A 27,823-nucleotide genomic window follows, 5' to 3' on the forward strand; every position below is an offset into this window, starting at 1 on the left:
ACTTATATATTTGTTGATGTTTTTCCACTTTGGCATCCCTTTTCTGAAGAGAAATTGCATTGCTGATAAATTGATCATGTCAATGGCGTTAGGCTTCTTCATATTATTACCATAGTTACCATAGTTTGGTGTTTTAGTTCCTTGTTGTGTATGATTGTAACAGTATGTTGACCATTTGAGCTGTGCTCCTCTTTCTGTTCCCCATTTTTAAGCTTGGAAGCTGCTCTTGAATTCATGCTTGTTGTAATGTAAAATACTTGTATAGTTCAGGACATTTTGAAATGATCATATTCTGTGTATTATCATCCTTTCAGTTGTCAAGTGATGCTTCAGTTTATACTGCAACACTAGGTCGCCATCTTGTGAAAATCTGTTGCACCTGCACTCTTCAGTGTCCAGAATCCTCATGCACTCACTTGCCTGGCTGTTGATTCTCTGTTGTTTGGTTTTATTTAACTGTGGAATGAAGTATTGCAATTTAAATAACTTAATTAAACATTACTTGTTGAATGATCTATAGTGTGTACCAGGGAAAGGCTTTTGATTAACTTTAGATGATTACATTTAACCTCAGTGGTTGTTTTTCCATTCAGATTCATACCCTTTATTTCCTCAAGATCCATCAATTCAGAGCATTATGTTTGTATCTCAATATAAACCTCTGCATCAATTGTTATCTAGGTAACCCAGGATGGATACAGTTGGCCACAGTTTCATAAACTCACACCTGGATGTACAGTGGACAGAAAATCTCTGATGTTCCATAGAAATAGAAGTGGTCATTCACACATCCTAGAAAAATAACAGAAAGGCCGACACAGTGTATGTTCCTAATGACCACCTAATGACCAACATTTCGATCCATTTCGATCGTTAGGTCAAACTAATGACATTCCATAGAAACGGTGTGAGTGAATCTCTGTCTTTCTCATGTCAGGTGATCATCTACCAAGGTGGCCAAGTGTTCAGTCTAGCCAACCACTTAAATGGCCGGGTGGGTTTCGTGGCCACCATGCCCAGCACAAGTGCTTCTATCTTCATCAACAACACCCAGCTGTCAGACACGGGGACCTACCAGTGCCTGGTCAACAACCTCCCCGACAGAGGGGGGCGCAACATCGGGGTCATCGGCCTCACCGTCCTGGGTAAAACACACACTGCTGCATTAGAATTACAATGAAGGAGGTGCACATATAGCCTGCCCACTCTAACTTGACTACAGACCAGGCTACTGTGTATAGCATACTGTGATAAAAATGGATGCATTAAAACTGGGAAGTGTAAACACATTGCTTATTGTAAGAATTCTATTGTATGACATTGGCTTTTATTTTGACAAAATGAGTGTCCTAAGCTGGTTTTAAAGATTACTCTTATAGCATGTTGGGACACCACAGTTCTGTATGTGTATAAAAACAAGACCTCCTTTGGATAAGAGCATCTGTTAAATTACTCAAATGTAACGTAAAATGTGAGACCAAATGCCCCTTCAGGAGGCTAGGATCTGTCTGTACTGATCGATAAGGTACTAACTATACCCCTCTCTCTCCCTCTTGTCTCTCCAGTGCCCCCCTCAGTGCCCGCATGCCGTATCCAGGGCACGCTGGACGTGGGCGCTGACATCATGCTGATGTGCAGCAGCGAGGAGGGGATCCCCACACCCAGCTACGTCTGGGAGAAGCTGGAGTCGCTGCCCAGGCTGCCCCACACCGCCATGCAAGGTATTAAACCCCTGGCCGTGGGCGTGCCCTTTTGCCCCACCTTCGCTGGTAAATCAACGAGTATCTTTGGTAACGTCACCGTGGCTCCACCTGCCCGCCCCCAACTCTGCCCCTCAGGGTGCCACCACCCACCCTGGTCCAGTTCAGGGCCTGCATTCACAAAGCATCTCAGAGTAGGAGTGCTGATCCAGGATCAGCTGGTCAACAGTTCCTGTCATTTTATTCATTATGATCCTAGATCAGCACTCCAACGCCTGAGACATTTTTTTTTGAATACAGACCCAGTTTTGTGTGTGTGTGTGAGCCGTGCAGTGGCCTCTCCTCGCTCTCTCCAGCTGTGTCATCACATCACAGTGTGATTCTCACCGTACTACACTACTGCTCACTTCAACACAAGGCTACACTCCACAATAACCAATCGGCTTAGGTTTCCTTCGTTACTCATCCTCCTGCCTGTCTGTGTTGTTTTACACAGTAGATATCAACTGTACCAACACTGCCACCATGATATCTGTCTGCAAAACAGCTCATGTTGCAGAGAAGAGGGTAGTGGTGAAATCTAGGCCAGTAATCTGGATTTAGTGCTTATGTGGTTTGTTCCAAGCTCCCATGGTAGCCTTTTCTTAAAGACAGTAGTGTAATATAACATATTACTCCATAAAGTATCAGACGTATGAACAATGGCACTGTAACTGGGTTTATATCAGCAAGGTGTTGTATAACGGACAAAATATACACCAGCCGTTTTACGGTAAGTGATTTGGTGCCCTCTATTGGGTTTTTGCCAGTAGTCCCAGTTACTGTACCATATCCTAAAGCAATTTGAATAATGCTGTTATTTGAAGTAACATATCTGCATAATACTAATAAGTAAGCTGTGCTCAACAATTATTTCAACTGCCTAAATGATTAGAAATTATTTTGGTTATTTCAATTATGTAAGTAATGTATGAATGTTTTTGAACACGTTACAAACAAATGGTTACATTAATTATTAGTCCAAAAGGAATTTCATGCATATTTAATCCCAATGTATTTTAATGACATGTTTTTGTGTCTTGTCTATTTGTTCTGGGATTGTTGATGGTGTTCCCCAGTGATGTTTTAACCCCAGACTGGCATGGTTTGTGTTTAAACCCCAGACCAGATGCAAGGGACCGTAACATTGAGGAACATCAGTACCAGTACATCTGGTCTGTACCAGTGTACAGCCACCAACGCCATTGGCAAGAGCACCTGTCTACTCAACCTGCAGGTTGTGGCACGTAAGTACCCAACATCATGATGACATAAGCACGGCTTTGTGCAGTACCACTCGAAAAAATAACATTAAAATACAACACTCATGGAACTTATCAATGTTAAATCCTTGGACTTCACCTTAAAAATACACATTTTATTGTTTAAAATGATTTCACTCTGGAAATACTCCTCCAGGAATGTTTTTTTTTTAGGGGGTAAATCAGCTTTAATATTGCAGATAGACTGTGGCTTCTATCAATGTAATTGTCTACAGCATTTCCAATACCCCATATATATATTCAGACCCCTTGACCTTTTCCACATTTTGTTACGTTACAGCCTTATTCTAAAATGTATTAAATCGTTTTTTTCCCTCATCAATCTACACAATTATGTAATGACAAAGCAAAAACAGGTTTTCAGAAATGTTTGCTAATTTTTTATGTAAAAAAAGAACTGAAATATCACAGTTACATAAGTATTCTGACCCTTTACTCAGTACTTTGTTGAAGCACCTTTGGCAGCGATTACAGCATTGGGTCTTCTTGGGTATGATGCTACAAGCTTGGCACACCTGTATTTGGGGAGTTTCTCCCATTCTTCTCTGCAGCTCGTCTTAAGCTCTGTCAGGTTGGATGGGGAGCGTTGCTGCACAGCTATTTTCAGGTCTCTCCAGAGATGTTTGATCGGGTTCAAGTCTGGGCTCTGGCTGGGCCACTGAAGGACATTCAGAGACTTGTCCCGAAGCCACTCCTGTGTTGTCTTGGCTATGTGCTTAGGGTAGTTGTCCTGTTGGAAGGTGAACCTTCGCCCCAGTCTGAGGTCCTGAGCGCTCTGGAGCAGGTTTTCATCAAGGATCTCTCTGTACTTTGCCCGTTCATCTTTGCCTCGATCCTGACTAGTCTCCCAGTCCCTGCCGCTGAAAAACATCCTCACAGCATGATGCTGCCACCACCATGCTTCACCGTAGGGATAGTGCCAGGTTTCCTACATATGTGACGCTTGGCATTTAGGCCAAAGATTTCAATCTTGGTATCATCAGACCAGAGAATCTTGTTTCTCATGGTCTGAGTGTCTTTAGGTGCCTTTTGGCAAACTCCAAGCGGGCTGTCATGTGCCTTTTACTGAGGAGTGGCTTCCATCTGGCCACTACCATAAAGGCCTGATTGGTGGAGTGCTGCAGAGATGGTTGTCCTTATGGAAGGTTCTCTCATCTCCACATAGGAACTCTAGAGCTCTGTCAGAGTGACCATCAGGTTCTTGGTCACCTCCCTGAACAAGGCCCTACTCCCCCGATTGCTCTGTTTGGCCGGGCGGCCAGCTCTAGGAAGAGTCTTGGTGGTTCCAAACTTCTTCCATTTAAGAATGATGGAGGCCACTGTGTTCTTGGGGACCTTCAATGCTGCAGACATTCTTTGGTACCCTTCCCCAGATCTGTGCCTCGACAGAATCCTGTCTCGGAGCTCTACGGACAATTCCTTCGACCTCATGGCTTGGTTTTTGCTCTGACATGCACTTTCAACTGTGGGACCTTATATAGACAGATGTGTGCCTTTCCAAACCATGTCCAATCAATTGAATTTACCACATGTGGACTCCAATCAAGTTGTAGAAACATCTCAAGGATGATCAATGGAAACCGGATGCACCTGAGCTCAATTTCGAGTCATAGCAAAGGGGCTGAATACTTATGTAAATAAGACTTGTTTTCCCTTTGTCATTATGGGGTATTGTGTGTAGATTGCTGAGGATAATTTTTTTTAAATCCATTTTAAAATAAGGCTGTAACGTAATAAAATGTGGAAAAAGTCAAGGGGTCTGAATACTTTCCGTAGGCACTACATTGTTTTAAATATATATATTTTTAAATATATTTTCCTTCTTTATTATTTTCCCCTAACCGTACCACCCCTCCCCCAATTGGAGTAAACTAATGGACAACAATAATTTGGCTTCCACTTCCAGCTTAAACATATTACATACATTTCACGGACAGTATATTTTACATTTAGTTATCTTTTGTCTGTTTTTAGTCCAAACTTTCAGCTACTCTAGGAAAACTTTGTTCCTATGCTCCCCCTCTCCCAATTCCACCCCTGCCAGTGGGTAGTAACAATGTAACCTGAGTTAGTATGCTGCTACTGCACTCGCCTGACCCTGCCTTAGAGTAGACAGTCGCTGACACCAGTGACAACTTTAGTGAGTGGCTCGTTTGGGGTTTGTGATTGTCAAGGAGTAAATGGCATGTCACCGGTTGTCACCGGCAGGGCGGCTGTGGCTCTGGTGAGTGCTCTGACAGAGGCTCGGGGGCTCTGTCAGGGAGGTACCCACTGTTTGATCAGGAGAGTGATCCTATAAACCTTTATCGCCACTCAGCCATCTGTTCAGCTGTAAACAATGACAGCATCATTTTCCCAGTGTGTGTTGCAGCATGTATGATTAAACACCTGCCACTGTACTACTCTCTGAGCTATAGGACAACAGACTGACCTAAACGTCCCTCATAGTGGAAATGGCTAGAATTAATACACATTTTTGTGGTTTTTAAAACTCACAACAAATCGTTTTCTGATAAAAGCACAATGTTACAGGTATTATAGGTATTATGGTACAGATATTATGCAAAAATTCAAACGTCATAATAGACATACAGTACCAGTCAACAGTTTGGACACACCTACTCATTCAAGAGTTTTTCCAATGCCAAGAGTGTGCAAAGCTGTCATCAAGGCAAAGGGTGGCTACTTTTTTGGTTACTACATGATTCAATATGTGTTATTTCATAGTTTTGATGTCTTTATTTTCACTATTATTCTACAATGTAGAAAATAGTAAAAATAAAGAAAAACCCTGGAATGAGTAGATGTGTCCAAACTTTTGACTGGTACATCCAAATTAAATCACACTTCAGTCCACTTAAATCTTTCCCACAATTCACTATTAAGTTTTTGGTAGCATAATAGAACCATTAGCATCCATGGATATATTCAATGTATTGTATTATCATAATAGTGCAAGTACCTTTGTTTACACAATGTCACGGTTTCGGCCGAGGCGGCTCCTCCTCCTTGTTCGGGCAGGTTTCGCCGGTCGTCGTCTCCGGAGTTCTAGCTGCCACCGCTCAATGTTTCTTGTTTGTTTGGTTTTGTCTGTTAGTCACACCTGTTTTGTGTTAGGTCTCATTTAGCACCCTATTTAGTTTCCTTGTTGTTAGGTTTGTGTTGTGTGTAATTGTTCGTGTCGTGGTTGCGCTACCCGTGTCGGTACGCTATTTTCCCTGAACTTCCTCCTTGTTGTGTGAGGAGAGATTTACGCACCTGTGTGTGCGCTTGTAGTTACGCCTGTGTGCGTCTTTTTGCCTCCGGGCTGTTTTGGATTAATTTTCGTGCTCAGTAAAGTCTTGTTGGACTTACCCTCTGCTGCCTGCGCCTGATTCTACACCACACCCATACACAGCACCGTGACAGAATTACACACCATAGAATGGAATCAGCAGGAGCACCCGTCGACCCCATGGAGGAGCGTCTCCTTGGACACGAGCACCGGATCAACCGTATCGGGCACGCCTTGGAGGGCGTCATGGACACCCTTCGTCGATGGGAGACCAGCGGGGTTCCCATAGCCCCACCTATCGCACCATCACCTTCACCACCGGACTCTAGCGGCTGATGCGGGGTGGAATGAGAGGGCCCTCATAGACCACTTCAGATGTAGCCTTCGGGAGGACGTCCGCAGGGAGTTAGCCTGCAGGGACACTACACTAACATTTGACCAGCTGGTGGACATGGCCATTCGACTGGACAACCTGCTGGCGACCCGCGGACGTCCCAGGTGGGGGCCCCCCATTCCACCCTCCAGCGCCTCCGAGCAGTGTCCGATGGAGCTTGGAGGTGCTGGCGCTAGAGGGAGAAGAGGTAGGAGCCCGAGGGGGGCAGTCTCCTGCACCAAGTGTGGGCGCGGAGGGCACACCGCGGCTAGGTGCTGGGGAGGGTCCCCTGGTGAGGGAGAGAGCAGGTCATACAGTGGGGAGTCCACCCAGGTGAGTAGGCGCCCTACTTACCCAGAGCTTTCTGTCGTTCACATTACCTTACCTGTTTGTTTCCCACAGGTTGCACCTCGGTCCCAGCATAAGGCGCTAGTCGATTCAGGCGCAGCTGGGAATTTTGTAGACCGGAGATTCTGTGTTAAGTTAGGGATTCCCCTCCTTCCAGTCGAAAAACCCTTTCCTGTACATGCCCTAGATAGTCGTCCGTTAGGATCTGGGTTGATTGGGGAGGTCACAGCGCCACTTAGGATGATGACGCAGGGGGGTCATGAGGAGACGATTCAACTCTATCTTATCGACTCTCCTGCGTATCCGGTGGTACTGGGGCTTCCCTGGTTGATGACCCATGATCCTACTATTTCGTGGCGAGAGAAAGCTCTTAAAGGGTGGTCTGCTCAGTGTGAGGGGTTATGTCTGGGTGTTTCCGTAGGGGCGACCTCGGTGGAGAGTCCGAACCAGATGCCAGCACTGCACATTCCTCCTGAGTATGAGGATTTGGCGCTCGTGTTCAGTAAGACCGGAGCGGCACAGTTGCCACCTCATAGACAAGGGGATTGTGCGATAGACCTCCAGACAGGAGCAGCACTTCCGCGGAGCCATGTGTATCCTTTGTCACAGGAGGAGAAAAGGGCAATGGAGACTTACATTGCCGAGTCTCTGAGACAGGGATACATACGGGCCTCCACTTCTCCCGCGTCCTCGAGCTTCTTTTTTGTGAAGAAAAAGGATGGAGGTTTGCGTCCGTGTATTGATTACCGCGGTCTCAATCAGGTGACGGTGAAGTACAGCTATCCACTTCCTCTGATTGGGACCATGACGGAGTCCTTACACGGGGCAAGGTTCTTCACAAAATTGGATCTCAGGAGCGCATATAACTTGGTGCGCATTAGGGAGGGCGATGAGTGGAAGACAGCATTTAGTACTACATCCGGCCATTACGAGTATCTCGTCATGCCATATGGGTTAATGAATGCTCCATCAGTCTTCCAATCGTTTGTAGACGAACTTTTCCGGGACATGCAGGCGCAGGGAGTAGTGGTGTACATAGATGATATTCTTGTGTACAGTGCTACTCGGGCCGAGCATGTAGCCCTGGTGCGCAGGGTATTGAGGAGACTGTTGGAGCATGACCTGTATGTCAAAGCTGAGAAATGTCTGTTCTTCCAGGAGTCAGTTTCCTTTTTGGGTTACCAGTTGTCTGCGTCAGGGGTGAGAATGGAGGTGGACCGAGTGTCCGCCGTGCGTAATTGGCAAACCCCAACTACGGTTAAAGAGGTGCAGCGGTTCTTGGGTTTTGCGAATTACTACCGGAGGTTTATCCGGGGTTTTGGACAGGTGGCAGCTCCCATAACGTCTCTTCTGAAGGGGGGTCCGGTGCGCTTGCAGTGGTCAGCTGAGGCGGACAGGGCCTTTGGGAGACTGAAGGACCTGTTTACCTTGGCCCCGGTGTTGGCGCACCCGGATCCCACTTTACCCTTCCAAGTTGAGGTGGACGCGTCTGAGGCCGGTATCGGGGCAGTTCTTTCTCAACGATCTGGTACACCACCTAAGCTCCGCCCCTGTGCTTTTTATTCTAAGAAGCTCAGTCCGGCGGAGCGGAATTATGACGTAGGGGACAGGGAGCTGTTAGCCGTAGTACAGGCCCTAAAGGTGTGGAGGCATTGGCTTGAGGGGGCTCAGCACCCTTTCCTCATTCTGACCGACCATCGTAACCTGGAGTACATTCGGGCAGCTAGGAGACTGAATCCTCGCCAGGCTCGATGGACTATGTTTCTCGCCCGGTTTGTGTTCAAGATCACTTACATCCCTGGGTCCCAGAACGGGAAGGCAGATGCTCTGTCCCGTCGGTATGACACGGAGGAGAGGTGCGTGGAGTCCATTCCCATACTACCGGAGTCTTGTCTGGTGGCACCGGTGGTGTGGGAGGTCGATGCGGAGATCGAGCGGGCGTTACGCACCGAGCCTAGTCCTCCACAGTGTCCGGTGGGTCGGGTGTACGTCCCGCTCGAGGTCCGGGATCGGCTGATTTATTGGGCTCACACGTCCCCCTCCTCTGGACATCCGAGTATTGGCCGGACGGTGCACTGCCTTAGTACGAAGTACTGGTGGCCAACGTTAGCCAGGGATGTGAGGGTTTATGTCTCCTCCTGCTCAGTGTGTGCCCAGTGTAAGGCGCCCAGACACTTGCCCAGGGGTAAATTACAGCCCCTGCCCGTTCCACAACGACCCTGGTCTCACCTCTCGGTGGATTTTGTTACCGATCTTCCCTCCTCACAGGGGAATACCACCATCCTGGTCGTTGTGGATCGGTTCTCGAAGGCCTGTCGTCTCCTTCCCATGCCGGGTCTTCCTACGGCCCTACAGACCGCTGAGGCTCTATTTACTCACGTCTTCCGGCATTACGGGGTGCCCGAGGATATAGTGTCCGATCGAGGCCCCCAGTTTACCTCCAGAGTCTGGAGAGCATTTATGGAACGTTTGGGGGTCTCGGTGAGCCTTACCTCGGGTTACCACCCGGAGAGTAATGGGCAGGTTGAACGAGTCAACCAGGATGTGGGTAGGTTTCTGAGGTCATATTGTCAGGGCCGGCCGGAGGAGTGGGCGAGATATGTGCCCTGGGCCGAGATGGCACAGAACTCTCTCCGCCACTCCTCCACCCAACTAACCCCTTTTCAGTGTGTATTAGGGTACCAGCCGGTTCTGGCACCATGGCATGAGAGCCAGATCGAGGCCCCCGCTGTGGATGAGTGGGTGCGGCGCTCGGAGGAGACGTGGGACGCTGCACACGTCCATCTGCAGCGTGCCATACGTCGACAGAAGACGAGCGCCGACCTACACCGCAGTGAGGGGCCAGTGTACGCACCTGGAGATCGAGTCTGGCTCTCAACCAGAAACCTGCCCCTCCGCCTGCCCTGCCGGAAGCTGGGTCGGCGGTTTGTGGGGCCTTTTAAAGTCCTGAGGAGATTGAACGAGGTGAGTTACAGGTTAGAACTACCTATTGATTACAAGAATATTAACCCCTCGTTCCATGTGTCTCTCCTCAGGCCGGTGGTAGCTGGTCCACTCCAGGACTTTGAGATTGAGGAGACTCCTCCGCCCCCGTTGGACATCGAGGGGGCTCCGGCGTACACGGTTCGGACCATCCTGGATTCGAGACGCCGGATGGGGGGTCTCCAATATCTCGTGGAGTGGGAGGGGTACGGTCCGGAGGAGCGGTGCTGGGTGCCAAGGAGGGACATTCTGGATCCGTCCCTGATGACCGAATTCCATCGTGGTCATCCTACGCGCCCTGCTCCGCGTCCCCCTGGTCGTCCCCGAGGCCGGAGGCGGCGCGCGGCTGGAGCCGCGCGTCAAGGGGGGGGTACTGTCACGGTTTCGGCCGAGGCGGCTCCTCCTCCTTGTTCGGGCAGGTTTCGCCGGTCGTCGTCTCCGGAGTTCTAGCTGCCACCGCTCGATGTTTCTTGTTTGTTTGGTTTTGTCTGTTAGTCACACCTGTTTTGTGTTAGGTCTCATTTAGCACCCTATTTAGTTTCCTTGTTGTTAGGTTTGTGTTGTGTGTAATTGTTCGTGTCGTGGTTGCGCTACCCGTGTCGGTACGCTATTTTCCCTGAGCTTCCTCCTTGTTGTGTGAGGAGAGATTTACGCACCTGTGTGTGCGCTTGTAGTTACGCCTGTGTGCGTCTTTTTGCCTCCGGGCTGTTTTGGATTAATTTTCGTGCTCAGTAAAGTCTTGTTGGACTTACCCTCTGCTGCCTGCGCCTGATTCTACACCACACCCATACACAAACACAAAGTTGCCTGATCAAATAGACAGTGACCACTGTGTGTATTTAACTCATTATGAAATATTCACAGACAGCACAAACTCCCTGTGCACACACAGCTTTTCCTCTCCCTCCCTCTTCAAAGTGTTTACCTGGGGGGGTGAGTGAGGACATCATTACAGGTCCTGGAGAACCACTGGGCATGTTGTTGGCATTCAACCAAAGCTCCTCAATGTTTTATTAATGTCTTAATGCAGGCCTTATTAGAGTGGCTTCATGCCACAGATGAATAGGTGTTTGTGCTGAGGTTCAGGAGCTAGCAGTTTTGAAAGTAGTTCTCGTAGCGGCATAACTGGTCGTGTGTGATCTGGGTCCTGTTCATTAGGGCACACCGAGCAAAACGTTTTGCATTGGAAAACAAGTGTTTCATATTGGAGAAGTACACACAAAAAAATGTATGCACGCATGACTGTAAGTCGCTTTGGATAAAAGCGTCTGCTAAATGGCATATTATTATTATTATAAGTTCAGGTAGTTCATTTTCTTCTGTTTTGTACTTAATGAAAATACCCCAGGACTTAGTCTCCCTCTCTCTCCCCTGGTCCTTCAGCCCAGCTCCAGAGTGTGGGTCTCATAGTTGGCACCATCGCCACGGGCGTCTTGGCTGTCATCATCTGCTCCCTACTGGTGTTGGTGACACTCTTCTACTGGAAGAACAAGAACAAATACGAGGAGGAGGAGATACCGAACGAGATCAGGTGGGTCTTCCATTGACTTCCTGCTTTCTTCCATTTCTTCCATAGCAACACACTAGTCTAAACATTAGACTCTGAACTCACCATAACTGTTCTGGTGCCGTGCATTTGATAGGCTACATAGAGTATGTAGTAGATATGTGTTGAAAACGGAGATATACTGTATCCTTGAAATTGGACGATTACCCTTTTGAAGTTAGTTTTATCCATTTGTTCAGGTGTTCAGACTTTTCTTCATCACTATGTGAATTCTCTGTCGCTTGTATAAATGGCCTGCTATTCTTCCCCTAAATGACTTCATAAATCAATTTGTAGATAAATCATTGTTGAAATGTTTCAGCTCTGAGCTAGTGGGATAACTGCTGCCTCATTTGGGTGATGATAATGTCCCTGAATTTAAATGTTGTCTCAGTGTGGTGCCTCTGCACTTATACCACTGACATTTGACATTTTCTCTAACAAAATTGATCAGGACCAAGCTGTGGAAGTGAATGTCACTCCTCATAGAGTGATACACATTTTAAGAATGGACCTCCTAAACCGTTCTTTTGTCATTCCAGTTTTTAACCACTTGTCATTTAGGCCTTCCCAATCACTACAAGCACTATTCAGACTAGTAAGATACCAATATTGTATTTATAATGAACATTAGTTGTGGTTGTTGATCATCAAACACAACAGGCCACTGTGGCTCATCTGAAGCCAGAAATAAATATTATCTCTCTGGCTAATGTAGGTTTGCCAAAAGGTGCCCCGTAGCTGTTTAACTATTCATTTCTAAGTCGTACATAAGATAAGTCATGCATATTGCATGCTCATTTAATAGACGGTCTCACTTAAATCCCTTTTTTATATCAGCGACATCTCCATCGCTATCAGGTCCACTAAGTTTCATCTGCAAAAAGAGAGTGTTCAAAATAGTGTTATATCTAATTAGTGGAGATCAAACACAAAATCTTCTTGAAAACGTTTTTCCATTAAACATTCACAGTAAGGAACACTGACTACTCAGACTGGTGTTACAAATAGATGTGCCTATTTAAAAGTTTATAACCTTTAAAAAACTGTTTGAAAGAAACATTGTTTTTTTGAAACAATCCCAATATTTGCAAATATAAGTCCATTTCCGACTAGCGTTTTCATTAACAGCTCAGTCAAACATGAAGAAGAAGAAGAAGAAGAAGACCCAGTGGAACTTAAGCTGCAAATTACATCATAGGGCATTGACTAAACAGTCAGAATTGTAAGAGAAACCTAATTGAGTATTAAGATGATATTTGGATGTTGCAACACACTTGTTAACGTAAAGCACCAAATACGTATGTCACATATGATGCTGATGGAAATACGTTAAAGAGTGACATATTACTTAAGAGATTGGGTTGGATATAAAAAACTGTTAACAGTGAATTTTAACCTCCTGTCATTTCTGTAGTCCCTATAGTGACCTCCCCGTGCCCTTTGTGCTTTACAGGGAGGACGACCTGCCCCCTAAGAGGTCGTCGTCAGTAAAAGCATTTCACGCCGACGCCTCATCCTCTGAGAACGACACCCTAACGTCCACCAACACCTACAACAGTCGCTATTGGCACAACCCCAAGCCCAACTACGACACCAACTCCTACACCCGCTACAACGGCGACACGCGCCAGACGTTCTCTACGGGGCAGGCGGGTCACACAGGTCAAACGGGGGGACATGCAGCTCACACAGGACACGGGACGCTGGTGCCGCAGGGCTCCGCCCGCCAGGCCTACTCCAATGGTAGCCACACCCTCCCCCCGCCCAAGACTCTGGTGGTCACCACCAACTCTGCCCCCTCCCCTCCCACGATGGTGCGCAGCAATGGCTCGGTGAGCCTGAAGCCCGTGACGGTGGCATCGCACGGTGGGTACACGCACTCGTACGCCGTAAGCCAGGCCACGCTGGAGCGCATGGGCGCCGTACCCGTCATGGTGCCAGCCCAGAGCAGAGCAGGCTCTCTGGTCTAAAGTAAACTGTTACTGGGCTGAACCAGCCTGCCTCCCCACTTCTTCTCTGCTTCTCTTTCTCTTTTTCTCAATTTATAACTCATAAACAGGATTTTACAATACCGACTTCATCTAATGCCAACGTCTCCAAGTACAGGAACCTGTTTGAAAGCAGCACCAGGTGTTCTATTCCTATTGGTTGGTTTTGTATCTCTTCTTCTCACTGGTTCCTTGGATTGAATGGCTGTAACCAGTGGGATTATCGCACAAAAGTCACACATAATCTTCTGACGTTTCAGGTGATTGTGACTGTGGGTTTTGGACTCATCACGACAGCGAGCATTAACCGTTTAATCTCTGTTTTAACCACATCTAGACACTCCAAGCCGTGCAAGTCCCATGGAGAAGCATCCGATCGTGCATGTATATTCCATTGAAAACTAACAACCAGATTCTTGCTATTATTTCATATCACTCAGCTATTGCGGTGATAATAATTGTTTTGTATCTTAAAAAATTACAGAGATGTTCTTTGATTCACTGCAGTGGTCTTACATGAACAGAAGCATAGTGGCGGAAATGGCCTTAGAAGAGCAGAGAGTTACGGAAGGGATTTCTAGTGAAGTAACAAATGGCAGAGACAACAGAATGGCACAACACAGTAGGCTGGTCCCGTGACTGGACAGGGGTTTTCTGATTCTGTCTATTAGCTCCAACTTCAACATGTTCATTTGTTTTTGCACGGTAACACACTTTCATCACCAACTCCTCTGAAGAAATGTCTTATAGAACGGTCTTACTGAATGCATCCCCTTACCTCGACAGTGTTACAAATGGGAGCGATGTAGCCTCTCCAGCACAAACTTGTAAGGGTTCAGCATTTACATTGATTAGGTCCAGTATTGATAACTATGGTCTTACCTCAAGATTCCATTATGTTAAAAAACCTTTCCCTGAAACTTGAATCTGCAGTTTGAGACATACTGACAGTGTTTATGGAAGTACGTGCTATTGTAAATATGCTGCTGATTTGTTCTAACAAAATCCAATCTCACATCAGTGCTGCTTTGACAAGAAAACATAGGGGGCATCTTATTTCATACATCCTTTCTAAGAAAAATTATATTTAAAGGGGATTTCCCTTGAGAATGCTAACAATTACTGTTTTGTAACTACTGGTAGGCTAGGTTGTGAATTGAAGAAAAATACTTATTTCCAATGGATGCATATTTTACAACTCGTGTGTCTTAATTTAAGAGGTCTATTCATTTCTGTTAACAGACACTAAACTGGGTTTTGTAGACTGTTGTAGACTGTTGTCTTGCGTTCGTAAAGAAGGGATGTCTGTTTTTTACAACTAGGTGTCCTCTGTGGGTGCAGCTGCAAGTTTGGGCAGTGCAATACAAAATGGCAAAGTATCACAGAAACCCGTATACTAAAATGACTGTCTGCATCTCTTGATGGTAATAATGATTTAGCCCTAGGGTAAATAAATGTATACTCTTACCAATTGTTTTCCAGGGCACTTGGAATTTTTCACAGCTCCAAAATTCAAGCATTAAAATAAGTTACTTAAATATCCCCAATGATAGTTGAAAATGAAATGAATACCACCTGTAATGAAATATCTAGGTTTTTCCAGCAGTGTTGTAAAGTGTTGCTACTAAGGTAAGAATCAGAACGTTTTGGGGGCCATATTTTTTAGACCGTTTTTAGACCTGAAACTAACTGCTGATTTAAGTTTTATATGAATTGTACAATATTATCTATCCTGCTCTTTGCATTGAAAGTCTTACTAATATTCAACTTAATATTTCATTTGAAAGACAAATTGTTTTGATATTGTGTGATATTACATTTTAAAAATTGTACTATTCATTTTAGGGTAAAAAAACACTTCACTCTTGAGAAAAAGCATCTCCTGTATTTGGTATCAGGATCTTTCTCGTTCAGTCTCTACATATACTGTACCCAATGATAGCTGTGGTCTCTACAGTATGAATTCGGCCATTCAATGTGCTCAAAGTAAGTGTTATTGAAGTTCACTGAAATATGCTCCAGAAAGAATCCATTAGACGTATTCAATTAATCCTCCTCAACAAAAGCAATGGATGGTAAGCAGAACTTTTTGCCTGAAGCAATAAAGACCAACCAGGTGAACCACATTTGGAGGACTTGTTGATGTACAAGATAGACCTTTATCAAACTGTTCCTTTTCTGTTGCACACTCAGCTCATTGGCTGAGGTCCCTGCTCATTGGCTTATGTGTTATGTCTCATTCGGTCCGTCAGGGAACCAAGATTATACTCATAACTTAATAATAAAAAATGCTTAATTTTCTCTCTGAAAGCTGCCATGACTAAAACACTGTTCAGTAAGATCAGGTAATACTCACAACTTTGGAGAATATTATTTGCGTATGTTTGGTGTTCAGAGACTTGTTTCAATGTCAGAGTGCATCCATATGATTTATGTATGTACTCTTTTATGTACAGTGCCTTCAGAAAGTATGCATACCCCTTGACTTATTCCACATTTTGTTGTGTTACAGCCTGAATTTATTCAAAATGAAATACAGAAATGTCTCATTTACATATGTATTCACACCCCTGAGTCAATACATATTAGAATAACCTTTGGCAGTGATTACAGCTGTCAGTCTTTCTGGGTAAGTCTCCAGGAGCTTTGCACACGTGGATTGTACATTATTTGCCCATTATTCTTTTCAAAGTTCTTCAAGCTCTGTCAAGTTGGTTGTTGATCATTGCTAGACAGCCATTTTCAAGTATTGCCATAGATTTTCAAGCTGATTTAAATCAGAACTGTAACACGGCCACTCAGGAACATTCACTGTCTTCTTGGTAAGCAACTCCAGTGTAGATTTGGCCTTGTGTTTTAGGTTATTGTCCTGCTGAATGGTGAATTCATCTCCCAATGTCTGGTGGAAAGCAGACTGAACCAGGGTTTTCTCTAGGATTTTGCTTGTGCTTGGCTCCATTCCATAAAAAATTTATTCTGAAAAACTCCCTAGTCCTTAATGATTACAAGCATTGGAGAATATGGAGAGTGGTACTTTGCCACATTGCAGTGTTACTTTAGTGCCTTGTTGTAAACAGGATGCATGTTTAGAATATTATTCTGTTCAGGCTTCCTTCTTTTCACTCTGCCAATTAGGTTAGTATTGTGGAGTAACTACAATGTTGTTGATCCACCCTCAATTTTCTCCGATCACACTCTGTAACTGTTTTAAAGTCACCATTGAGTGGTTTCCTTCCTCTCCGACAACTGAGATAGGAAGGACACCTGTATATTTGTAGTGACTTGAGTGTATTGATACACCATCCAACGTTTAATTAATAACTTCACCATGCTCAAAGGGATATTTAATATCTGCTTTCTTTTTTACCCACCTACCAATAGGTGCCCTTCTTTGTGAGGCATTGGAAAACCTCCCTGGTCTTTGTGGTTGAATCTGTGTTTGAAATTCACTGCTCGACTGGGGGACCTTACAGATAATTGTATGTGTGGGGTACAGAGATGAGGTAGCCATTCAAAAAATCATGCTAAACACTATTATTGCACACAGAATGAGTCCATGCAACTTATTATTGGTATTGGAATTTTATTAGGATACCCATTAGCTGTTGCAAAAGCAGCAGCTACTCTTCCTGGGGTCCACACAAAACATGACATAATACATAATATGTGACTTGTTGAGCACATTTTTACTCCTGAACTTATTTAGGCTTGGCATTACAAAGGGGTTGAATACTTATTGACTTAAGACATTTCAGCTTTTCAGTTTTAATTAATTTGTAAACATTTCTAAAAACATAATGGGTGTCTCAATTGAATCCATTTTAAATTCAGGCTGTAGCACAACAAAATGTGGAAAAAGTCAAGGGGTGTGAATACTTTCTGAGAAGGCACTGTGTATGTACTCTGGGGTTGTTCACTAGCTTGTTGTGTCTGGTCACAGACAGACACACCTGCTCTTTAACTCTGAAAACTATTATTAAAGAGCCATAGGTTCAAGTCAGATGAGGTGAGGGGGTATCTGTTTCCTCTGTTAGACATCTCTTGGAGCGAATCCTAACTTCCACTTACATTTTTACTTAGTCATGCATTGATGTCAATGGGAGACAAAGTGAAAATTCAACATAAAAGTTAGGATTTGTCCCTTAATGACCCGAAACACAACTGCTTGAACTAGAAATGGCGAGGAGGGATAACCACTAAACCCAGACAAGTGATGGTGCATTGTCTGCTGTGGCCATAAGTTCATCAGGTTGTGTGTATATAGATATTATATTATATTGCCAATAGTAAACATTGTAAATATGTAAAATATATATTGTACTTAACAGTTGGATTGATATGAAATATGACATTAACACTGGAGGTTGTAGTGAATAAATATTGTTAATACATTCTAACTGTAGTTGACTTAGTCATTTTAAGACTTTTATTATTTTATGAATACAGCTGATCTTATTGGTAATATACACAGGGTATGCCAAACATTTGGAACATGAGTTGCACCCCCTTTTGCCCTCAGAACAGCCTCAATTTGTCAGGGCATTGACTCTATAAGGTGTCGAAAGCGTTCCACAGGGATGCTGGCCCATGTTGACTTCAATGCTTCCCACAGTTGTGTCAAGTTGGTTGGATGTCCATTGGGTGGTGGACCATTCTTGATACACACTGATTGAAGTGGATTTAACAAGTGACATCAATAAGGGAACATGGCTTTCACCTGGATTCACCTGGTCAGTCTATGTCATGGAGAGAGCAGGTGTTCCTGGTCTGATGGTGATGTGGATATACTCGGAATACATATCCCAAATGAAATAAATTATCTCACTCCAATACATTTTAATAGAAAGTTAGCAAAAATAAATAAGATCTTGCTATCATGGAAAGGTAAATACCTGTCAATTTGTGGAAAGATCACCCTTATTAACTCTTTAGTATTATCCCAGTTTACCTATTTGCTTATGGTCTTGCCTACGCCTAGCGAACAGTTGTTTAAATTATATGAGAAAAAAATATTCCATTTTATTTGGAACGGCAAGCCAGACAAAATTAAACAGGCCTATTTATATAATGAATATGAATTAGGAGGACAGAAATTATTAAATATTAAAGCATTAGACCAATCACTAAAAGCTTCAGTCATCCAAAAGTTATACTTAAATCCGAACTGGTTCTCTTGCAAATTAGTAAGATTGTCTCACCCAATGTTCAACAATGGCCCTTTTCCCTTTATTCAGATTACAACCTCTCACTTTAAGTTATTTGAAAAGGAAATAATCTCCCAAATATCACTATTTCTAAAACAAGCCATAGAAAGTTGGTTGCAATTTCAATTTAATCCCCCAGAAACGACAGAACAAATAATGCAACAAATATTGTGGTTAAACTCAAATATACTAATTGATAAAAAACCTTTTTATTTTTGACAAAATGTTTAAAAAAGGTATAATCTTCATAAATGATATTATCGGTAGGCCTGGTGGAGTTATGTCGCACATGCAGCTAACAAAAACATATGGAAATGTCTGCTCTACCCAAAATTACAACCATATAATTGCAGCATTACCGCAAAAATGGAAAAGGATACCAGTTTCATTTAAGGACCAAAGGATTGACAGCCGTCCCATATAGATAGCAAAATAGTTGGGAAGAGATTTTTGACGTACCGATTCCACGGCATAGTGTTTATGAATTGATACGCAAAACGACGCCGGATTCAAAAATGTTCAATTTAAATTATTATATAATATTCTTGCTACCAATAGAATGTTATTTATATGGGGGATACAATCTTCCCAGCTCTGCAGATTTGTGGTCCTCTGTAGCTCAGCTGGTAGAGCACGGCGCTTGTAACGCCAAGGTAGTGGGTTCGATCCCCGGGACCACCCATACACAAATTTTTTTTTTTTAAATGTATGCACGCACGACTGTAAGTCGCTTTGGATAAAAGCGTCTGCTAAATGGCATATTATTATTATTATTATTGCTGCGAAGAGACAATCATTAGATCATTTGTTTTGGTACTGTCCATTTGTAGCTTGTTTTTGGACACGGGTCCAGGAATGGCTAAAGGATTGCAATATTTACCTGGAGCTAACCCTGCAGATAGCACTACTGGGTGATCTGAAAAGTCGTAGTCAATCGATCAATAATATAATAATACTTTTAGCAAAAATGTTTATTTTCAATTTACAATCAGTAGAAACAATGAGAATAGAAAGGTTCAGAACTTTTGTAAAACATCACAGTACAGTTGAAAAATATATGGCAAATAGAAATCCAATATGGATGGTGTTAAGAGATAGATGGGAGGTGTTGAATGGAGCTGAAGGATGGGACTAATAACAACAACTAATAACAACAGGATAACTAATGTAAAGCATACTGTGTCCATAATAAGTATATAGGTTATAGGTTGAGAGCTTTTGTGAAAGAGCACAGTTAGAAAAATATGGCATATAGAAGCATACCAGATGGACATCATGAAAATGATCGGAGGAAGTTCAGGAGTAAAAAAAACAAAATATAATTATTGTAGAATTTGACTGTGTCCATTTGACTGACTCCAGCCACACAAGCCTGAACAGCTTCTACCCCCAAGCCATAAGACTGCTAAACAAGACTGCTAAATAGCTAATCAAATGGCTACCCAGCCAACCTGCATTGACCCTTTTTTGCACTAACTCTCTTGCACTGACTTTATGCACACACACTGGACTCTACTCACGCATACTTGCACTGACACTCCAACACACACAAACACTACATATGCCCACACACACATAACAATTGAACACATGCATTCTGACAAAAACACACATTCACACACATTCACACACACACACACGTTCACACTCACCACATACGCTGCTGTCTATTATCTGCCCTGTTGCCTAGTCACTTTAACCCTACCTATATGTACATCGCTACCTCAGTTACACAGGAGGTTGGTGGCACCTTAATTGAGGAGGACAGGGTCGTGGTAATGGCTAGAGCGGAATATGTGGAATGGTATCAAATACATCAAACACGTGTGGTCCTCTGTAGCTCAGCTGGTAGAGCACGGCGCTTGTAACGCCAAGGTAGTGGGTTCGATCCCCGGGACCACCCATACACAAAAAATGTATACACGCATGACTGTAAGTCGCTTTGGATAAAAGCGTCTGCTAAATGGCATATTATTATTATTATTATTACATGGTTTCAATGTGTTTGATGCCATTCCATTCACTCCATTCCAGACATTATTATGAGCCGTCTTCCCCTCAGCAGCCTCCTGTGCCCAATTACCTCATACCCCTGCACATCGACTGGTACTGGTACTCCCTGTATACACTGAGGCTATAAAACATTAGGAACACCTTTCCATGACATAGACTGACCAGGTGAATCCAGGTGAAAGCTATCCAGGTGCAACTCAATATTAGGAAGGTGTTCCTAATGTTTGGTATACTCAGTATATAGCCATGTTATTTTTACTCGTTGTTGTTATTCAATGTGTATTTATTTCTTGTGTCACTATTTCAATTTTTTATTTAATTGGACAAAAAAATTACCAAATCATAAACAACGAATAATTACAAATTAATCTGGAGCTGCAATAATTCTGAATAAGTAAGTTAATATTCTTAAACAGCGAAGTTGGTAATTTAAATTGCCCATTATGCTTATTCGATGTTAATGGATTTCTGGGTTTGAATGGTTCTTGCTGATGGATTTAGATTCGCTAAATACTCTGCAGTTAGTTTGAATAATCAACTATGTTCATATATTGGTGCAATGTTAATTAGCATATTTTAATCACAATAATCCTCAAGGTGTTGCTTGCCATATACTACCTCCTTAGTGGTTTTTTTTTATACCTTCCTCCTCCAAAGGAATCCTATAAGGAATGGTTTGTAACAGAGGCACTAGCTCTGTTTTGTTAAGAGAAATTGAGATTGGCATTCTTAGAGATCGCTCAATTGGTGAATTTGCACTTGAGACAAGCGGTGTGGGCTTTTGTTGGGAATATGTGGTAAAACTATTTGCTTTTGTTGGGGATATGTGGTAAAACTATTTATTGGGGTTAACAACCTTCTCTCCAGGACTTGGGTAGCATGAATCAAATAAATGTTTAACACTACATATTATCAACCTCTACACTGGGCCATGGCTCTAAAAGTGTGGGGTCTGGCTTTGTTTTATCCTTGGTCTCCCTGCTCTTTCCTTCTTACCCCTGATAGATGTCTTTACAGCCAGGAATGACAATCTGGAGTAAATATTTTAAGTGCCTGCCACTTTTGATTACTGCAAAAACCTTTTAACTTTATTAAACTGTCAGAGCATGGCCATGCTTTATACCTGGCCATGGACATACAGTGTTTTACATGAGATGCCATAAATGTGGCCTTACCGCTGCTATAAATGAGACTGATGGGACACTGGATATGGGACTTTTCTACATTGGCTAGATATGACCCCTTTTTTTGTGGGTCTCACAGTGTATCATATCATCTTAAAATATATAGCTCAGGATTTACAAGTGAATGACAGACAAACTTTCTTGATATTTTCAAAAGGCACTAAATATGTTTTGCTTATCAATGTCGATCTATAACAGCTTTCCTAAAGTTAAATGAATGTTTAGATTACATTCCCAAAACTTTAAAAGACCCTATTGATTAGCATTTTCATGTATTCTTTTCTCCTGGAGAAAAGTGAAATGTTTACGTTTGATTTGGGTTAAATGATGTCTTCCATCCTGAGGGCATTGGAGAGCGTTGGCTGAATTCAAACAAATGGAAAACTCTCTTTCATCTGTTCTCCCAAATGTTAATTCCAGTATAACTTTAAACAATTCTTGAATAACATTAGAATAACTTTATCTTCAATGGGCATATTTTGTATTATAATACTGTGCATTACCATGTGGGAAGTCAAAATATGCCCAACTCCTAATGCCTTGCTACAGTAAGGTAATTGGTGCTAAATTGACAGTGGAACATTGTAATATTCCCAAAACACTACCCCCACAGCGACACACCCCATCTTCATCCATCACATGATCTAAAAGACAAATGGGTAACCATGGAAGAGTGAGAAAATCGAACCAATCAGAGGGCCTCTGGTTTCAATTTGAATGCACAGTGGTTCTCTCAGGAAAGCACTTGAACATCCATTACATGCCCAAATCCAAATTGATTTATTCTAGCAGCAGTGGTGTGTCTACAGAACACCCAGCACATAATAGCCCGTCCAGAGCTAGGGTTCCATTTTTATTCTCCTGGCTGTCTAGCTGTCTACTATGGCCCCATTTAGGCCTTTGTTATTCATGACTTGGGGATACTGACAGAGGAAGCCTGCTGCCCGATGCTTGGTGATGCAGAGGAAATCAAAATGAAATGGTCATATAAGAATGCACTCTCTGAATACCTCATCAACCCACGGTGCAACCCACACACATTAAACAGTAAGATACAAAGTGTAAGTTGTTTGCATGGGGGAAAAATAAATTTCTTCAGTATAAGTTCCAGCTGGCATATCATAATATGTGATAATACAATGCTTTATACAAATGTGACTAGTTACAAGATCCTAAGCTTATTATAATTTTTTTTTACAAAAACTGTTCTTTACAGTTTATAAAAGTACAGACTCAGACCTTCAAAATGGCATATCATACACTGCAATTGGAAAAGGTAATGGGAAAGTTATGCTGCTATGAAAGAAGGCGAGGTCAGTACAGATGCATCAAAGCTGGGGCCGAGAGACTGAAAAACAGCTTCTAAATCAAGGCCATCAGACTGTTAAAAAGCAATCACTAGCCGGCCTCCACCCAGTAACCTGCCCTGAATTTAGTCACTGTCACTAGCCGGCTACCACCCGGTTACTCAACTCTGCACCTTAGTGGCTGCTGCCCTATGTACGTAGACATGGAATCACTGGTCACTTTAATAATGTTTACATACTGTTTTACTCATTTCATGTGTATATACTGTATTCTAGTCAATGCCATCCTATTAAACTATTGCTGTATATAAACACTATACTATCCTACGTATTCTACAGATATACTAAATACTCTATCCACATACTGTCCATAATGTCTATAATGTCTATACCTCCCATCACATATATATATATTTGTACTCCAGACTCCGTCATTGCTCGTCCTAATATTTATACAGTATATTTCTTAATTCCATTCTTTTACTTTTAGATCTGTGTGTATTGTTGTGAATTGTTAGATATTACTGCACTGCTGGAGCTAGGAACACAAGCTTTTCGCTATACCCTCAATAACATCTGCTAAATATGTGTATGCGACCAATACAATTTCATTTGATTTGATATACTTGTTTAACCAGTTTTGAGAAAAATCCATTTTTGTAGAGGTTTTTAGATTTGCTGAAGAGCACCTCTTTGTGTAAGCCCATTCAGCATCGTTCACACCCTCTTAAACCTTAACCCCAATCATATCTTTAAAGACGTCCTCCAGCGATTTTTTACTTTTACTGTTGAAAAGCGATATCCCAAGTATAAATACAGTAAAGTACACACACTAAAAGGTATAAAATATGTTTTGAGCAAAATAGTGTTTTTAAGACACAACCGCAAACTTCAAGGAGTATGGCATTCAATGATTTTGTTTGATGGGGATTGGTGATGTAATCGGCCTCCCCCCTTGCTTGAGGAACAATAGAGGAGGAATAAAAATCAAATTTTATTGGTCGCGTACATATTTAGCAGATGTTATCGCAGGTGTAGTGAAATGCTAATGTTCCTAGCTCCAACAGTGCAGTAAAACCTGACAATACAAAACGATGCAAAACAAAACAATACACACCTAAAACATAAAAAGAAAGGACTTAAGAAATGTAGAAATATTAGAATGAGCAATATCTTAGTCCGGAATATAAATGTATATGTATATGATGGTGTGTATAGACATTATGGACAGTATATGAATAGAATATGTAGTATACTGTATGTAGGATAGAATAGTATACAGTGGAGAAAAAAAGTATTTAGTCAGCCACCAATTGTGCAAGTTCTCCCACTTAAAAATATGAGAGAGGCCTGTAATTTTCATCATAGGTACACGTCAACAATGACAGACAAAATGAGATTTTTTTTCTCCAGAAATCACATTGTAGGATTTTTTATGAATTTATTTGCAAATTATGGTGGAAAATAAGTATTTGGTCAATAACAAAAGTTTCTCAATACTTTGTTATATACCCTTTGTTGGCAATGACACAGGTCAAACGTTTTCTGTAAGTCTTCACAAGGTTTTCACACACTGTTGCTGGTATTTTGGCCCATTCCTCCATGCAGATCTCCTCTAGAGCAGTAATGTTTTGGGGCTGTCGCTGGACAACATGGACTTTCAACTCCCTCCAAAGATTTTCTATGGGGTTGAGATCTGGAGACTGGCTAGGCCACTCCAGGACCTTGAAATGCTTCTTACAAAGCCACTCCTTCGTTGCCCGGGCGGTGTGTTTAGGATCGTTGTCATGCTGAAAGACCCAGCCACGTTTCATCTTCAATGCCCTTGCTGATGGAAGGAGGTTTTCACTCAAAATCTCACGATACATGGCCCCATTCATTCTTTCCTTTACACGGATCAGTCGTCCTGGTCCCTTTGCAGAAGTTGAGTTTTTACCAAAAAGTTCTATTTTGGTTTCATCTGACCATATGACATTCTCCCAATCCTCTTCTGGATCATCCAAATGCACTCTAGCAAACTTCAGACGGGCCTGGACATGTACTGGCTTAAGCAGCGGGACACGTCTGGCACTGCAGGATTTGAGTCCCTGGCGGCGTAGTGTGTTACTGATGGTAGGCTTTGTTACTTTGGTCCCAGCTCTCTGCAGGTCATTCACTAGGTCCCCCCGTGTGGTTCTGGGATTTTTGCTCACCGTTCTTGTGATCATTTTGACCCCACGGGGTGAGATCTTGCGTGGAGCCCCAGATCGAGGGAGATTATCAGTGGTCTTGTATGTCTTCCATTTCCTAATAATTGCTCCCACAGTTGATTTCTTCAAACCAAGCTGCTTACCTATTGCAGATTCAGTCTTCCCAGCCTGGTGCAGGTCTACAATTTTGTTTCTGGTGTCCTTTGACAGCTCTTTGGTCTTGGCCATAGTGGAGTTTGGAGTGTGACTGTTTGAGGTTGTGGACAGGTGTCTTTTATACTGATAACAAGTTCAAACAGGTGCCATTAATACAGGTAACGAGTGGAGGACAGAGGAGCCTCTTAAAGAAGAAGTTACAGGTCTGTGAGAGCCAGAAATCTTGCTTGTTTGTAGGTGACCAAATACTTATTTTCCACCATAATTTGCAAATAAATTCATAAAAAATCCTACAATGTGATTTTCTGGATTTTTTTTTCTCATTTTGTCTGTCATAGTTGATGTGTACCTATTATGAAAATTACAGGCCTCTCTCATCTTTTGAAGTGGGAGAACTTGCACAATTGGTGGCTGACTAAATACTTTTTTCCCCCACTATACTAATTAGGGGAATGAGCACCAGGTGTGTGTGATTGACAAGACATGACAAGTGGAGTGATGAGAATGAGATCGGCAGTAGCTAGTACTCCGGTGACGACGAACGCCGAAGCCTGCCCGAACAAGGAGGAGGGGCAGCCTCGGTGGACATCGTGACAGGTGGGTCCAGGGTGTCGGGTAAGGTGGAGGTGATATGATCCTTAACTAGCCTCTCAAAGCACTTCATAATGACAGAAGTGAGTGCTATGGGGCAATAGTCATTTAGTTCAGTAACTTCCCTTTTTTGGGTACAGGAACAATGGTGGACATATTGAAGCAAGTGGGGACAACAGACTGGGATAGGGAGAGATTGCATATGTCTGTAAACACTCCAGCCAGCTGGTCTGCACATGCTCTGAGGACGCAGCTAGGGATGCCATCTGGGACGGCAGCCTTTGCGAGAGTTAACACGCTTAAATGTTTTACTCACGTCGGCCACGGAGAATGAATGAGTCCTTGGTAGCGGGCCGCGTCGGTGGCACTGTATTATCCTCAACGCGGGCGAAGAAGGTGTTTAGCTAGTCCGGAAGCAAGACGTCGGTGTCTGCGACGTGGCTGGTTTTCCATTTATAATCTGTGATTGTCTGGAGTTCCTGCCACATACGTCTCATATCTGAGCCGTTGAATTGTGACTCCACTTTGTCTCTGTACTGATGTTTTGCCTGTTTGATTGCCTTACGGAGGGCATAGCTGGACTGTTCGTACTTGTCCATGTTCCCAGTCACATTGCCATCCTTAAATGCGGTGGTTCACGCTTTCAGTTTTGCGTAAAAGCTGCCATCTATGCACTGTTTTTGGTTTGGATAGGTTCTAATTGTCACAGAGGGAACAACATCCCCTATGCACTTCCTGATAAACTCAGTCACAGAGTCAGTCTATACATCAATGTTATTCTCAGAGGCAACCCGGAACATATCCCAGTCCGCGTGATCAAAACAATCTTGAGGCATAGATTCCGATTGGTCAGACCAACGTTGAACAGTCTTTACCACGGGTACTTCCTGTTTAAGATTCTGCTTATAGGAAGGGAGAACCAGAATGGAGGCATGATCTGATTTGCCGAAGGGAGGGTGGGGGAGGGCCTTGTAGCCGTCCCGGAAGGGGGATTAGCAATGGTTAAGAGCAAGTAGAGCAGGCGATAAATGAGCTGAAAAGACTGGAGTAGGACTTTCAGATTTCACATATAAACGTGTTTCTTTCTGAATGGGTGTCTTTTGTCTCCTTTGTTTAGCTAGCTTGGTGGTGCCCCTTGCTTAGTGGTGTTGCAGACTCTGGGGCCTTTCAGAACAGGTGACAGATCATGTGACACTTAGATTGCACACAAGTGGACTTTATTTAACTAATTATGTGACCTGAAGGTAATTGGTTGCACCAGATCTTATTTAGGGGCTTCATAGCAAAGGGGTGAATACATATGCACTCACCACTTTTCCGTAATGTATTTTTTAGCATTTATTTTTTTCAAGTTCAAGTTATTTTTTAAATTTCACTTCACCAATTTTGACTATTTTGTGTATGTCCATTACATGAAATCCAGGTTGTAATGCATCAAAATAGGAAAAATGCCAAGGGGGATGAATACTTTTGCAAGGCACTGTATAAGGTCCTGTTTCCTTGATGCATGTGCAAAAATTAGCAGTAGATTCATAAATGGACAGCAGTTAATCCCAGCTTTGTATTGAATGCCTACTTGAATGTCTAAAATCTATTCTAATAGCTATTCAAGATGTCTGTGGGTTTCTGCTCATTAGTGACAT

General features: G+C 43.0%; 1 protein-coding gene across 3 annotated transcripts in view; it reads left to right on the plus strand.

Moving 5' to 3' along the window:
- igsf11 (immunoglobulin superfamily member 11) overlaps positions 1-13,518 on the plus strand; it is a gene marked incomplete at both ends in the record, with an annotated part of 127,563 nt that extends 114,045 nt beyond the window's left edge. For 2 of the 3 annotated variants that reach the window (XM_084147855.1, XM_084147856.1), the window contains 5 exons: positions 938-1,145; positions 1,566-1,721; positions 2,864-2,986; positions 11,383-11,530; positions 13,002-13,518. In XM_084147855.1, coding sequence (XP_084003981.1) covers positions 938-1,145; positions 1,566-1,721; positions 2,864-2,986; positions 11,383-11,530; positions 13,002-13,518 — 1,152 coding nt within the window. Of the gene's footprint in view, positions 1-937; positions 1,146-1,565; positions 1,770-2,863; positions 2,987-11,382; positions 11,531-13,001 lie in introns of all 3 variants that reach the window. The other variant, XM_084147854.1, reaches the window with a different exon arrangement.
- Positions 13,519-27,823: the final 14,305 nt, after the last annotated feature.

The sequence above is a fragment of the Coregonus lavaretus genome (genome assembly GCF_964263955.1).
Source record: "Coregonus lavaretus genome assembly, chromosome: 30".
In the NCBI taxonomy this organism is placed as follows: Eukaryota; Metazoa; Chordata; class Actinopteri; order Salmoniformes; family Salmonidae; genus Coregonus; species Coregonus lavaretus.